General features: G+C 36.2%; 1 protein-coding gene across 1 annotated transcript in view; it reads right to left on the bottom strand.

Annotated features, from left to right (window-relative positions):
- Window positions 1-16,622, bottom strand: part of RGS7 (regulator of G protein signaling 7) — a 262,407-nt gene that overhangs the window by 12,800 nt on the left and 232,985 nt on the right. Inside the window, exons 12-16 of the mRNA XM_050893035.1 lie at window positions 5,048-5,122; window positions 3,854-3,952; window positions 3,058-3,119; window positions 1,414-1,524; window positions 803-928 (exon numbers count right to left, since the gene is read on the bottom strand). Of these exons, the coding sequence (XP_050748992.1) occupies window positions 803-928; window positions 1,414-1,524; window positions 3,058-3,119; window positions 3,854-3,952; window positions 5,048-5,122 (473 nt within the window). The remainder of the gene's footprint in view (window positions 1-802; window positions 929-1,413; window positions 1,525-3,057; window positions 3,120-3,853; window positions 3,953-5,047; window positions 5,123-16,622) is intronic.

Genomic DNA, 16,622 nt, shown 5'->3' with positions numbered 1-16,622 from the left:
AAGAGAAAAAAACGTTGTATGTGCTTTTGTACTATGTACAGTTTGACTTATCTATAGAAAGGCTGTTATTAATCCCTCCAAAATAATTCTTACTGAAATATGACTTCCTTAGAACAGTGACAACAAAACATGCTATTAGCCAACGGATGGACTATTTTTTAAAATCAAATAATTGTTTTCCCTCACTTAAAAGTAATTCTGTATATATACTTCTTTAAAAAAAATTATTTAAGCTTTATACACTAGCAGCACCTTTCCATTTTGCAATTAGTGAGGAATTTGAGACCTAGCTGTCACACTACTTCTGTTGTGTCAGATCCACGAGTACTAGAATCTTGGTGGAGATTTTCAAAAGACCAATGATTCCCAGAAACCTGACCAACAGTGAAAGTCTGTGAATTTTACTTTTAAATCCTTTATTTATTTTTTAACAAGTTCTCTTTTTTAATGTTACTGTTCTCATAATATTGGACTTAATAAAAGATACTGAACAGGCTTTGAATGGGTCAATGTTTTAAACCTGTTTAATAAAATGAGCTGAGAGAAAAGCTCTTACATGGCTAGTTTGACCAAAAGTTGGACATGAATGGGAAAAAGATGCTTCATGTGAGTCTCTGCTAACTATATCAATCTTTCCCTCAACCTGAATATGGGAGCAGGCAGCAATCTGCATGAATGGATTCTGAAAGGTAAGACACAGAAAATTTTTGAAGGGGTCAAAAAATGAAAAGAAAGGTATCAGACAAAAAAACCCTGCAATATATCTTACAACCTATTAAAAAGTAAAGTCATTCTCATTTACCTTAAATTTTCTGAACTGAATTCTGACTCCAGGAATTTCAGAAACTGCTCTCTTCCCACAGGGTCTTTCAAAGCTTCATCCATGCCAAACCCCCATCGTTTCACCCTTTGCTGTCCTGGCTCTTTGCTGCAGAAGAAAAAACAACAGAACCCACAATCAGCAATAATTCAGTATTCTAATACTCTGTGTTCATAATTTAGACTAAGTCCTAAAGTTCAGCCACAGATTTCTCACCTTCCAGATTGCTCATATCTGTACAGTGTTCAGAGATGAGCAACCAGGCTGTTAGGACTTACACAGGATGAAGGTAATATACATGCATTTACACAGAAGGATAAGGACTTCCAACTAGGAAACGTTACCAGATTTTAAAAGGCGTCTTTTTTCCCCACACTGGAACCCTGGAAACTGGTTACTGTAACTTTTTACACAGATTTATTAATCCATAGTTCTTCCCATCTTACGAAACTGTAAAACTGGAAAGACCAAAACAATACTGCATTGCCCTTCTGCCTCAGTATTTTCCTGCAATACCTCTGTCTGAAATCTTCACATTTCAAGAAATGCCTGTTATACCCCCTTACCCCAAAAGCAGAAATAAAATTATATACCTTGCCTCCAGTTCCCAGAAAGTGGTGTCATCTGATATCCAAGGGTTTGAGGGATCAGGGGGCACAAGAAAGGGATCATATTCCAAATACTGCTCTGTATAAGCTAATAGACTAGGAAAACAAAAGCATCAAACATTGTCATGTCAGGAGGTGAAGAAACCTGATCAGGTTACCCCAGTTAACAAGTTACCTTGCATCAACTAAACCATGGTAACCAGGTGTGCACACACTCAGAAGTCAGCTACAAACTCAGGCTAAAATAGGTTTGCTCAAGTCTTTTAAAAGTGGACCCTGAAGAAGGAGTGGTGGCTCAGGTCTTATCAAGAGCTGAAATAAAATAAACTACAAACTTCCCTAATACTTCCACATAGCTCCTTTTAGGGCTCCTTTAGGCACTAATAAATTAAATCAAGCAACCTCTTCCATGCACGTTTGCTTTCATAAAGGAACATGTTTTATACCCCTATGGTTTTAATTATCAGTTCCTTTAAAATCTGTTCCAAAACACTGCACGCTGTTCAGGTCATATTTATCGCCCCTGCAGCTGCTAGGACTCGTTTTTTCCTCTTTTAAATACAGTTAATATTTTTATTTCCTAATCAAATGGCACTACTCCCAAGTTTATTGCTTTCCAAAAAAAACCAATTTTTTTTCCAAATTCTTCGGTATTCATGAATTGGTCTGACTCAGTTGAACACACTAAAAACTTTGTTTGTATTCTGGTAATTTACATCTCCCATGCCCTTATTACTGCTTTCTGTTTCCTTTTGCCTCATAATTGTTGAAAAATTATTGATAAATGAGGACAAATATTCTTTCTTTTCATTCCTATTTATATTTAGACTGTATTCTATTTTTACTTTCCAGCAAACAAATTCTTAACCTGTTCTCTTTATAAATATATATTTATATGTGTTTGTATGTGTATGCATACATACACATATATAAGTAGACACACATACACAAACATATATGAGAGGATGAAGAACCATTTGTATTTGGCTTAATTTCTTTTACTAAGTCTTATGCAGCTCAACTTTCTGCAATTTTCACTATCTCTGTATTTGCTGTGTAAGACAGAGCATTCCTTTTCTCCACCTCTTCTCTACATAAGCTGTAGTTAGTCTTTCCAAGGGGCTTTTTGTTTTGTTTGCTTTCTAGCCCCTTCCTGACAAATTTTGGTCTTATTTGGAGAAAGATTCCTACTAGTGTTACATCCTCTGACCCAAAGTAAGCTCAGACTCACTTTGTTCAAGCACCAAGCTCCTCACCCGTCTGGGAGCTGTCTAGCTCTGCCAATCAGTTCCCTTGCTTTATCAGTGATTGCCCTTTTGAAATATCAAAACAGTAACCCCAGACCTATTTCCATTTAGCCTCCCTGCCAATGCAAGGTGAAATTTGTGACCACTTGGTCAGAGGCTCTTTCAGTGACTCTTGGGTTTACCAGAAATGTATCATGGAATATCTGGGCCATCTTTATCAATAAAAGAACTTCATACCTCCCACTTAAAGTAAACTCTCATCAGTTATTTCTATGACACCTGAGCTCCCTTGTCTCTCTCTCTTTGAAGCTATTTCATACTGACATTTTCCCAATAGTTATCAGTCTAATTGAAAAACCAGAAGATGTGACAATATACTTACCTCTCTGCAACTTTTGACATTTTTAATCTATGTCTGTCTAATTGCATTTGCCAGTGCTTAATCTGCAAGAAAGGAAGGCAGAGAGTTTTATGAGTAATTCATTGCTTGACTTTATTTCCATAACTTTTTTATTAGGGCTGTAATTTAACCCTAATTTATCCTAGGGCCCAGAAGAGAAATATATCTGAGTTAAAACAACATTTCTCCAGTGTAGTTCTAAAATAAATGGAATTTTCCATCAAAGAGAAAAGATCATACAGAGACAAAAAGAGACCCAATATAACATTTTCCCTAAAGGTTCATCAACAGAAATACAATTAGCCTTTTTTTAGATTTTTGAAGAGAACTACTAATTCTTCAGACATTTACCTTCGCTGAATTCTAACACCTCAGGAGAGATTAATGAAGCATTAACAGTAGATAAATGTGTGAACTCATACGTGCATACACAGAGAGGTAAGTATACCTCCAAACCTCGAATCAGTGTTGAAAGGAAGAGCAAGCTGTCTACTGCTAAAGGGGCTAATGGGCTTAGCTATGTAAAGAACCCACTAACTGGCCTGCTGCTAACTGCCTTTAACTGTTTAATGCAAGATACAAAAAATGTCAGGTTTTGTCTCACTAGTTTTAATAGAAGTTACATACCTAAATCCATATATCCTGAAACAAGGAAAGGTTTACTAAACGTTTGCTAGATCTGTTCTGAACAACTTCCCAGTTATGGTAATTTTTGGTTTAATATCTACTTTCCTAAAAAGTTCATTTAAAAGTACATGTTTGTAGGTATTTTTCAAACCTCTTGGTGTAGTTCATCTTCTGTGGGTGGCTTAGTCTCTGGTACTGGTGTGTGGGTAGGGCTGTGACTTCGAATGTCGTTTTGTAAGCCATAGACAGACTACGCAAAAAATATGGAACAATGATAGTTGCTTTCAGACAATGCTTTCTACGCATACCCATAGTAACTGTGATGTTTTAGTACAGTGTGCTCAAGAAGTTAGCCAAGATCATCTTTTTCTAAAGAAACTGCAAATAAGCCATGCACTCAGATAAAATTGTGTTTCTATACCATGGTGTAAAATAAAGACTCCTAAAACCCCACAATTTCATAATGCCATAGAACACAGGATCTACTTTTATTATGTCTCTATACTAACAGCATAGTAGACATGAGGGATGACACTGAAAGGCAGCTATTACAGTAAGTGCAGATGACCGGTAGGAAAAGAAGAAACAGTATCCTGAAAGGTAGACTATCACAATGGATTATTTGGATGACTCCCAAATTTGCAATTACTGCTTGGTAAATTACGCTAATCTGGACTTTTCACTACCATAAATAAGTTAAGCTAAAACTTTCTCTAAATCCACTTTCCTTTTTAAAACATATTTTTCCATGGGTTGACATGAAAATATACCTCAAAGGAAGTACTTTAAAGTTGGAGTCAATCTACATTATTATGATACAAAGGATTTGAAAGAAAGTGTTGTTCCAATCCTTCTATACATCCCTAGAGAATTTACACTGTTCATGTCTGGATCCTAATTCAGATGAAGCTAATTTCCTCCACAATTTCTGGTCATCCATTTGGGGCATAATTGTAAACTAGAGACACCCTTTTCATTAAGACCAGCACAAGAAGAACTGCTGTTATAGTTTACACTGCATTTTTAATTTATTTTTCCTTAGTTACTGACAGAAACATTTTAACATGCTTTATTCAATCTACTATACAACATGAATAAAGCACGCAAAAATGAATTTTATTTTCATATTCTCTGTGTATTTCTCCAAAGCTTTTCTTATGTGATAGCATTTACTTAGTATTAGCAAATTTGTTAATACTAATTCATTTAAGAGCTTATGAAATAATAACATACATTCATGTATTTGTTCTTTGCAGCTGTAAGAAAAAATTGTTTTAAGAAACTATGGAACTTCATGCTATAAATTACCTCCACCTCCTGCTTTTGATATAATAACAGTACTTACCTTTCTTGTTTTATGTGGATTTCTCATTCTTGAAGATTTTTTTATATCCACTTCAGTAGTGTTTACACATCCAGGCTATTAAAAGAAAAAGAAAGGAAAGCACAAGGATAAAATCTGTGAAGGAACTCCGTACTATTTTCATTGAGATACTCCTCTTCAGTTTGTAAGGCTAAGAAAATAAATAACCAGAGGCATATAATAACTTGATGTCCTTCTGCAATAGTCCCTAAAACCTAAATAACATATAGTCTAAGGAAGCATCTCAATTACCATTTTGTCTGGCTTATTGTAAGAGAGAATCTTTTGCTATTCAGCCTTGTTTGCTGGACCCTATGATGGTTTATAGGACAAGTGGACTCTATGATGTTTTTAGGACAAGTTTTACTGTATGTCTTTATGCTGAAAGTACTGAAAGCAATGTACAGAGGAGCAGAAAATATCCAAAAGCATATTATAAGACACACTTGCAGCACAGACAAGTACTAATTCAAATTAAATTGCTATTGGCAGTATTTGGGAATTTTGGAGTGAGAAACTGAAGACCACATGCTTAAAGCTCATTACATTGTGAATTTAAAATAAAATAATTTCTCAAGATAACAGAAACAAATCACATGTTTGTGCTTTGGTTTTGCCAAGGAAGCCATACAATGTGCATTCTTGCTATTCCTCTAAGAAGCATGTTGATCTAATCAGACAAAATAAATAGAATTGTGCAATACCCACCTCAGCTGTGAACCACAGGCTCCTTTCAGGAGCATCTGGGTTTGGGTCACTTTTAAAAAGATGATCTTTTTTTAAAAAAGATGAAAAAAAATGTGCCAAAATGGGATTTGTTTCTTCAGAAAAGAAGAGAAAAAAAAAACAACCAGGCTTCAGCAGCCTAACCAGAAGACTGGCAGTCTAAACAGAATGACTCCCCACACATCTGATTTGGCTTTCAAAGATTCATTCTCACAACTCTGTAGCATCCCAAAGGACACAAGTTCTCTAGTTTCTCCTAATTCCTCTTCCTTTGACACTTCCCTCTAAGTACGAACTCTGTGCAGAAATCTGTTCTTTACCCATTGCTGGAAACAACTAATAATAATTGTTATGCTCTCAGGTGAGTTTTACCTATTGATTTTAGAGGGATTACATTTGCCACTGAGAGTGGGAAGTACAAAATCTGCTCTCTAGCTGGAGCAGATTTTTAGTGAAAGTAGGTTGGGGTTTTTTTAATGGGAGTAGCTAGATGTAGAATTTACTTGCCACACAACCAAGCTGGACTTATTATCACACTAATGATACAAGCTTTGTCTTCTTATCATAATGTAAAATGCTTGATGTGGCTGTAAATCTTCACAGACAAAGATTTTAAACATTTCTTATATAGGCAGAGCCAAGAAACAAATACATTTCATTAAACAGGCCAATGGTACTTTGCCTCTGGAAAATATATTAAATAACTTAATAAATAAGTTTTTATTTTAAAGTAATGCATTAATGTGTATTTGATCATATTACATTTGCAGTATAAACAGTTCCTAATCACTAAGAATAAAAAAAGGCACTTAGATAATATTCTCAAGACTGCATCTGACATGCCTATTGAGTTAGATTTGGGAAGGTACATTTTGTGCTTGTGAACAAAAATGGTAGTTTTTAAACTCAGAATAACTTGCAAGTCTCAAAGACAATGACAGGTTGAAAAATACAAAATTCTGCATGATGACCAATTTAAAGGCAGAAAGCAATTTCACAGGGCAGTATACTGAGATATAAAGTTAAAAAGAAAACAATGCATCAGTGAAGAAGACATGGGTTTTTAACAATATCTACAGCCCTTGAACGCAACCATTTGAATAGCAGGCACACTTACATAAGGCAGAAACTGTTGTTTGTTTAGTTTTCAGTTATGGTTTGTTAAAAGCATGTCCTAAAAATGGAGAGGGGGAAAAAAAGGGGCATAAACCTCATCTGAAGCCTCTTATTTTCAAAGATTTCAAGTCCACCAGCAGTAAATTGGTATGAACAGATCTAGCACCTTGCCCAGGTAACTTACATGCCAGAGCTGTGCAGACTGATGTGAGGGACACAACAAGAAATTCTGGGAGATTTTGAGGAATGAAACAATGGCGAAGCTTTTGCTGGTTGGAAAGAGACCCAACCCAGTACTGACCTTCTACAGCATCTAGTGGATTCTTACTGACACCTGGCTGTTTAAAACCTCTCACGCTGAAGTAAAGCTGCTGTGCTATACTTCAGCAGGGGCACTCATGAAAGGCTGTGAGGGCAGAAACTGGACCAAGGTGTGACTGAAGGGAAGCCGATAGGAGAGGAGCAGCAGGAAGGTACAGGCAGGGAAGCGTCAGGAAGCTTCAGTGCAAAATGGAAGGCAGCTAAAGCGTGTATCACTACTGTGACAACCTGGGGTAACAATAGGAGTTTAAGATATGTATCACTACCACTATACAATACCGTTCTCATAATTTGATTTAAATTATATCACTGGAAGTACCTAGTGTAATCGGGGCCACAATTCATGTTTTCTTCTCCACTGAAGAATATTTATTAAAACGATACTTGATATGAGATGGGATTTATTGTTTCTCTGGTGCTGCCACACTTCATCTGTCAATTTTTAGGAATAAATATCAAACATCTTTTCCATTAAAACAAACACAAAGGCCTGCATTATTTGAACATTTTGCTGAAATAACTCAGAGTCTTTGTGGGAAAACCTTTGCTGGACAACATTTCATTTTATTCATATGCCCCCATTAACATAATAAGTATGTGTTTGGATACAATTACATCCAGCTGTGTTTTCTTTTTGTGTTGCTTTTTTAACTGGACTACCATAGTTCAAATAGTGAGATGCCTGTCAGAGTGCTCTGCTGCAAGATTCCCATTTAGTGTGTAGTATATAATTTGCATACTAATACTGTAAATAGTTTTCAAACAGATTTCCTGGAAGACTTGAAACCTCTTCTATATGTGTAAATAGAATGCTTATTTCTTTCAGGACTGATATTCTGTATGAAAACAGTTCCCCTTCTACAGACACATAGGAAAAGTCTTGTGACCTTGTTGAAATTATTATACAGCAAGATCATAACCAGGGTAGAATTTGGCCCTCATCTGTTTTTAAATAGCTGGCTGAAAAACTGTCATATATTCAAAGGAAACTTAGTTTCTTTTCATCCATCTGTTAGCATGCCCTTATCTCAAAGTACAAATGCCATTGTACTAATTTACAGCAAAGGACATGTCAGCCCAGTCATGATAAATTCACTGCTGAGATAAATGGATGCAGATAAATAACCACATACAGAAGATTTTTTAATCCCTACTTCAATTATTGGATAACCACATTAGTACGAATTCCAAGCAGCATAGCTTTCTATTGATGCTGTCTAAGAGGCTGCATCATGGGATTCTGCCAAGAAACACAGCAGAAGGAGAAAGCCTCCTCTGCAAGGAGAGGAGGTCCAAGAACTCCAGGTCCAAGAACTTACATGCTTGGATCTGGCTACAGGCAACATTTGAAAACAACAACCACCTGAGAGTATGTTTAGTTAAAAAAAAATCCACTTGATATGCATAATCTTTCCCTGATAACTGTGGCAAATTAATTAATTAAGCCCTTGTAATAGTGCTAACAGTGAATTAATTTTTTGACACCTGTAGCAACTCTTTGGAAGAATTTGATGTTTACATCAAATGGGATGCTTTAGCCATGGTACATTTCCATCCAAATAGTGCAGAATACCTAATTTTTATAGTCTGTTTGCTGTACAAAGTTGCACACTCCAAGGGCCCTTTTTGTTGCCTGGCCACACAGCCAAAATCAATTGCTATCAACACCTTTTTGTGTAAAACTGTCTTTGCTATGATGTACTTGTAATTCTAATAAGTGTGAAATCCTCAACAGAAAGTAAATTAATGTTTATAATGATGTCAGTTTAAGTTTTGATTTTTTTTTCTTTCTTAAAGAATATGGCAGTTTAACTGTGAAACTACGTAAGCCAGAATAACCAGAAGTTTTCTTGTATCTGAGACAAATACACCCATGTATGTGGGAGGGAGCAAGCTCATGCATTGTAATAGGCTGGGAACTGTCTGTCTGTATTGCTGCTCTGTAGAAAATGATCTGAGGGAGAAGCTGAACATGAGTCAGCAATATGTCCTTGCAGCAATGCAGACAAACCACATACCCAGCTGCATTAGCAATACCCAGCAGGCAAAGGAAGTGGTTACTTTTTTCTACTCGGCATCATGAGGCTACATCTGGAATACCAAGACTAGTTTTGGGCCCCACAAACAACACAAGAAATATATTTAAAATGGAGAAGTCCAGTGGAGGAACAGACTTTTTTCTGTTTGCAAATGGGGAGAGCTAACTGTTGCCTTCTGCTGCCTAAAGGGGGCTGGCAGAGCTAGACTTGTTCCAGAGGTGCACCATGAAAGGACAGGAGGCAATAGTCAGAAATTGCATTAAAGGAAATTCCAGTTAGCTATAAAGAAATATTCTTCATAATAAAAGGAAGAAGCTGCTTAAGAGAGGCTGTGGAATCTCCATCCTTGGTGATTTTCACAGCTTGTTTAACCAAGAGCCTGGACAATCTTATGCAACTTAGAAGTTAGCACTGCTTTGAGCAGGAGGTTGGACTAGAGGACCTCCAGAGGTCCCTCTCTGCCTACATTTCTGTGGTACAACCTATGATCTTCACAAACTGCAGGGATTGAAATTCAAATAATCCACCTTACAGAACACTCCAATCAAGTATTCACAGCAGCGTGAAATTCATCACCCTGCCTTCCCCTCCCCAAAACAGCAGAACGGAAAGACAAGACTGGTATTTGCTTCCTTACTGCTGCCTCTGCCCTCTGGCAGCCTGTGGTGTGTACTCAACCCATACAAACAAACCTTGTGATGATTTAAGAAAATGTAATTTCACAGCCTCTTTAGCTAAAAACGCATAGGTGCTATTTAAAATAATTACCTCATTTCAATATGCACACCCATAAATTCAGGGTGCATTAAAGCAGTAAATATTTAGGCAGATTGATTCACATCCCTTACACAATTTCATTGCATTTCAGTGTCAATATACTATGAAGTAGATCTTTTTATTTGTTTTGCAAGCATGGGCTAACTTGTTAAGTTTAATTGCAAAATACTAAATTTCAAGATCTCCAGGCTTTCAAAATTTAAACACTATAAATTTAAATCATGGACATGGATACAAACATGATAGATCTTTGCTTCCACTTGAAAAAGATAAAGTCAGACACACAAACATAAATTCAAGGCAGAGACTGAAAGCTGTGTTTTACATTATTTGTAATAGCAGACTATCATAAATATAGTAAGCTTAAAATTTGAAATTTCCTGAGTGTCAAATGTTAGCGTTGCCTTCTGCAACAATCTATTCTGCTATTTCTGTCATTGTTGCTATTTCTGCCATTGTTGCTATTTCTGCGATTTTTCTAGGAAAGGAGTCTTCTAACCGTCAACAGTCACTATCCAGATCACTCACTTGTAAAGTAGGGAAAGGAAGCTAATTAGACAGTGAATGATAAGCAGAATACCAGAGTTCATTTTTATTTGTAGTTTTTATATTCCAGTTTACTTGTGTAGCTAGCTGAACTGTGCATAGTTAAAAATCAAGGGGAGAATAAGGGCATGAAAGATTGTAAAAAAGAAATGAGGCAAAGAAAAAAATTCCAGTGGTACTCAGCTGGAAAAAGCCAAAGGAGTTATTAGCTGGAGTAATACCCAGTTTGACTCTGGTTATGTGGGAAAGTTTATTTTTTCTCATACAAAGTCTAGCATCAAAGGAGACATTAAAATCCTATATTGAGTAAGTTGTCAGTAATGGCTAAAACTCAGGGTCTCACAAAGAAAAACACAGGCTATATTCTCCTGCAAGGCACCAATTTTTCATTTCCCAGAGATGGAAGTTATTGGAGTGTGCAGAACCTGCTAAGGCTTATAAGGAAAGGTTGAGGTTTAGGTGTAGATTATTTGGATACTTTTGGGTTTTACCTCATTTTACATGCTTCAGAGTCAATGAGTAAAAAGGCTTTGCAGTGAAAGAGCTGCACTTTTAATGACTTTGCTGGTGCAATAGAAAGTCTCAGAGAAACATTTCAAATGTGCTGAGTACAAGTGGTCAGCTCTTTCAACAGGATTTGGAAAACCAGCTGTTATCTCAAGGTCCAGTCAAAGGAGGGCTGCACATTTCCAACCCTTTACAAATTTCAGAAAACTATTTTCCTGGTGGTTATCTGATAGGACCTGAAAGCTGTTTAAAATGTAGCTCACTTTATAACTGTTAGATCAATCAACCTCAACTAAGTGACGAAAAAATAAATCCAGTAGCCATAGTTGCCAGAACCTGCAAATATGTAGGAATGTGTATTGATACTGCTGCTAGGGGGATCTCACTGGCCTCTGTTACACCACCCAAGGCAGTAAAGCCAAACCAGTGATTACAGGGACTGGGCAGAGGAACCACTTCCTTTTGGTTGGAAAAAAATATTGTTACTTACAACTGAAGCACTTAATCATGGGTTTAATTTACAATCAACTAGGTGTACCTCATCTGAAACACTCTTATGAACTTTATTAGCCTCTCCAAAAGTCTACGGCTTAATTACAATTTCCATTTGGTTCAGCAGTTCTTTGAAAATAACTGAGAAATCAAGTGTGTAAGCATTGGGACTTCTCTTGACAACACCTCTAGTCACAAGATCCCCAGTAAGTTAGCAGAAGTCTGAAGAAAGAGGAAAAATATTATGGTGAGTTTAATTATTGGGATACCTTTATCCTTTAAAAAGTGATGGACTTTTTTTTTTTTAATTTTGCAGCTTATGCCCCATCTGTCACAAATGTAGCATAACCCAATAATTACAAACTCTAAACCAAGTTGGGTGGGTATCCCCACTGCAGGGTCTAGCTACTTAATGAATATAGTCTTTGTTCCACAGTTGAAATTGATGATACCAGACAGTTTTTTTCTTCCCATATATGTAGTGGCACTGTAAGATTTACAAAAGTATCAAGACACTATCATGTAATAGAAGGGACCAGCACCAACTTTTCTTCTCTCTACTTGGATTTCCAAGAGTACATACGTGTGTCATACACACCTTTTTTTTTTTTTTTTTTTAAATAGTATCATATTCCCAGCTTCTGCACAATTACTTTTAGCACAACTATCTCTTTGGAAACATGCCTTTTTGATTCATATGTGTGACTGACACACAAGCACTGTGACTGGACTTTTGATACCTGCTATTAAGTTACAGTGCTTTTACAGAGGTCCCACTTGCATTATAGTTCTAATAAGAAGCAAACACAGAAAGACAAATATTTGTATTACAGTCCATTATGGCCATGGTAAGTTCATATATAAATTGTAATAAGTATGTAAGTTTCATGATGACTTTGTATATAGCTTCTATCAAGTTTTCACCTCCCTAGAACTCCAGGCCAAACTTCTCTAAAATTAGCTCACAATTTTTCTAGTTTTTCCTATGGACTCTCTCCTCTGTTAGAAATCGGCTCATCTGAGAAGTACAGCTATACCTTCCAATTAACACCTATAAATCATATTTAATGATTAGGAAGCAAATTCCAAGATTGTTCTCAAGTATAAATTCTGTAGCAGCATGTTTCAGATTTCATTCCCAGATGCCTCATAAATTTGGCAGATAATCAGGAAAATTTATTAAAACCTGCTTGTTCTACTAAAACATTAGATATTTTCCCCACTTTCTACAGCCTTTTAATTACGTATCTTAAAGGAGATGTGTTATGCTACTAAATACTCTTTATGGAACACAATATAGGGTAAATAATTACAATGTATGGATTCAGAGTGACACTGAAATAAGCGACTACAACTTGGAACTGGACTTGCATAGAATAGCCTCAAATTTGGTTCTATTCCGTAATATGAATCTATTTTTAAAACGTGTGATACATCCGATAATATGCTGTAAATATCCCTAATACAGTGATCTACAGTCAAGTAGTGTTATGGAAACAAATTAGTCGTACACAGCTTAACTGCTAAAACCTGTCTATATCAGCTGATAATGATGTACAACCTATTGGCTTTTAATTAAGTAAATATAGCTTTTCATTTTTTCTTATTCATTCATTGAACTGGTATTTCAGGCCACAGAATGTTCAATGTCAAATCTTATTGAACTGCGTCCTTCAAAGGAAGGGATTGTCTTAATTCGTAAGAATTAATGAAAGCTTTGTTAGGATTAAGTGTTCTCTTCTGTTGAAGGTTTTAGCAGAGAATTATGCAGGCAGCATAGAATGAATTTAAATGCTCAATACATGTCCTCGTTAGCTAATTTCATTTTGACTCATTAAAGAACAGAGATAAATACTATAAAGTTCCAGACTTATTTATTAAATTGAAATGAATGAGCAATAAACCTGATTGTGTCATCCACTAGAAATATATTGATGCAGAAATAATGAATTCTTGATAAACTGCAGAGAAAGGCATAAGCACTTAAGCATAAGTTAAACCCACTATAGACAGCCCCACATGAAGGACAGAAAACTTGCCGTTTGGGCCAATTAGTAAAATCAATACATGCTTTATTCAAGGATTTATTTGAAGATCACTGACTACTATCAAAATAGCAGGAGTTCCACTATTGTTCTGCAGTGGACTTAATCAAAACATGGCAAGGTGTGTAATTAATGGATAAAAATTTAACTTTGAGTTGTTTCTCTTGTTTGGACAAATGAGGTTCAAAGACCGTCAGACAAAGGAGAGACATTTGATCAATCAGTTTGATCAAGCCAGCATGGTAAAACTCGGATGGTTTTCAAACTAAGAGATGGGAAGTCTCACTGAGCATGGAACTTAGGATCACTTAAAATTTCAAAGATTTTCAGCATCTAGCCAAAAAAAGGAACCTATGCTGTACCAGTTTCCTGTTTATACCTATTTGTCTTCTCAAACTAGAGTTCAGATCTTTTCCCTGAGTAGTATCAGACACACAAGGAATTCCAGTGGCTGTGCAAACCAAGAACCTGCTTGGAACAGGCGAAAAAGAGATACAGAGAGATTTTCAAGAAATATAATACTAATAAATTAAACCATGAAATTAATCCATTGGAGATAGAGCATCTTGAATCTTGACAGGGATTCTTATGTTCTCACATACTTGTTTGTTTAAGGACAGTCCTAGTGCAAAGCTGGGCTTTAACCTTAAGGGAACAGGATTTTATCATATTGTTTTTAAAAAAAATTCTTTTAGTGGTCTGTGTGTCAGAGAAACACATAATATGCAAAATGCATATGAAAAGGATGTTGAAATTTAATTTTTGAGACAAGACATATGAAACTAAACTAGAAGCTGTACTAAAGAATATACTACTGCATGGAAGTTATATGCTTAATTCTTTTTGAAAGTTAATTTCTAATTACTCTTAATTTACAATAGACTAGTTTAGGTTTGTAGTGACTGGTTTTCAGAACCAGAAATTATTGTACAGAAATTAGATCTATTGTATTTATTCAAGCGGTGCTTCAGTAGTATTAATTTTAATTAAGGCTGTATTACTGTGATTTTTGTGTATGTGAAGATTCTAGTATTTGCAACACTGTTGCATAAGGAACCCTGTTAAATTTATCTGGTTTGTTGCTCCTATACTAAATACTCAGAGTCTTTATTGCTTTCTCAAATTTTTTCACCCCAAAAGGCAGGAAACTGCTGTTTTATGGATTCCATACAGAAGAATTTAGGTTATTCAGTTGAAAAGAAATGACAACAGAAAAGTCTGACCACACGTCTCTGAAAAGGTTGATGGCAAATATAGGTGACATTTAGAAAATTATTATCTGCTTTTTGACTTACAAGAAGATCTCTGACAGAATGCTTTGGATTAAAGCAGCAATTTTAATTCACACAGAAACAAAAATCAATGTATAAACATTGCACTTATTCAAAAAATTCCTTATCCTTACTACTTCAGCTTATTTTCCTAGTTGCTACCAGAACTGTGTCTTACTAAAAACCATACTGTCATCTCATTTTTCTGTGTTCTTCCACCATCTCATCAGTTAGCTATTTCACAGTTTCTGACCACTTCATAATCCTCAGTTTTAACTTGAGCGCTTTCAGTTTGTTGCACTGTTGCAAGAAAGCTGGTTTCTTTTTCCACATCTGTCCCACCCTTACTCAAGTATCAGACTAAATAACAATGCTAAACAACATGAGTACAAATTCTTCCATAAAGGTCTTAGTTAGCAGGCTAGCTATAAGGTTTATAAATATCTGCCTCAAACAGAGGCGAGTATGGATCATTGTCATGGTTTGACACCAGCCAGCAGCTAAGCACCACATAGCCGCTCCCCCCTCCCCTCTCCCTGTGGGATGGGGAGGAGGAGAATCGGGGGGGGGGGGGAAGTAAAACTTGTGGGTTGAGGTAAGAACAGTTTAATAACTAAAGTAAAATAAAATATAAAACTAACTAATAATAATACAAATATAATAATGATAATTGTAATGAAAAGGAATATGACAAAAAAAAGAGAAATAACACCCAAGAAAAGACAAGTGATGCACAATGCAATTGCTCACCACCCACTGACCGATGCCCCAGCAGAGATCTGCCCCTCCCGGCCAACTTCCCCCCATTTATATACTGAGCATGATGTCATATGGTATGGAATATCCCTTTGGCTAGTTCGAGTCAGCTGCCCGGCTATGCTCCCTCCCAGCTTCTTGCACACCTGCTTGCTGGCAGAGCATGGGAGACTGAAACATCCTTAACTTAGGATAAGCGCTACTTAGCAACAGCTAAAACATCAGTGTGTTATCAACATTATTCTCATACTAAATCCAAAACACAGCACTGTACCAGCTACTAAGAAGAAAATTAACTCTATCCCAGCTGAAACTAGGACAATCATAAACATTATAGCCATTTTCTGAAAATAAAACGTTGTACAAGGCTTTGTTTCATTACCAGAAGTGCAATTATTTGAGACTGACAATTGCTGCTTCAGCTGCATTCCCTGTCTGCTGGAGAGGTAACTCCCTTGTAAGGCTATACAGTGAAACAGGTGCAAAAGAAGACATGAAAATTGGATGCAGATACATCACTAGAGAAGTTGGATGGCATGATTCACATTCGTTTCCTGGAGATGTTTGAAAACTTTCTGAAAATATTATGATAAAGCAGACAGAAGCATTCTCTGGCTAAACAAGTGACTGGCCCGGAAAAGTCTAGGATTTGTAGCACGCAAACTGTGAAATGAAGGATTGCGCCACCTTAGCCAAGTTAAATTCAGTCTTTTGCCGAGTCTTTGAGGCTGATCTTGAAGGACAGGATGGAAAAGTCATTAAAAACAAAAGCAATGAAAGAAAAGAAAAGAAAACCCAGAACAAATAACCGCAAGTATCCACTGCATGACTCTAGACACCCGGTAATATTACCTACTGGCTCAGATGCTGAGGATCATGTTCAGACCACAGAAAATACAATTTTAAAATATAAACAGATAGAATTAGATTAATGGAGATAGAATCTCATAAAAAACCTAAA

This window comes from Gymnogyps californianus, chromosome 3 (genome assembly GCF_018139145.2).
Source record: "Gymnogyps californianus isolate 813 chromosome 3, ASM1813914v2, whole genome shotgun sequence".
NCBI lineage: Eukaryota > Metazoa > Chordata > Aves > Accipitriformes > Cathartidae > Gymnogyps > Gymnogyps californianus.
This window is presented reverse-complemented; position numbering and strand designations above follow the sequence as displayed.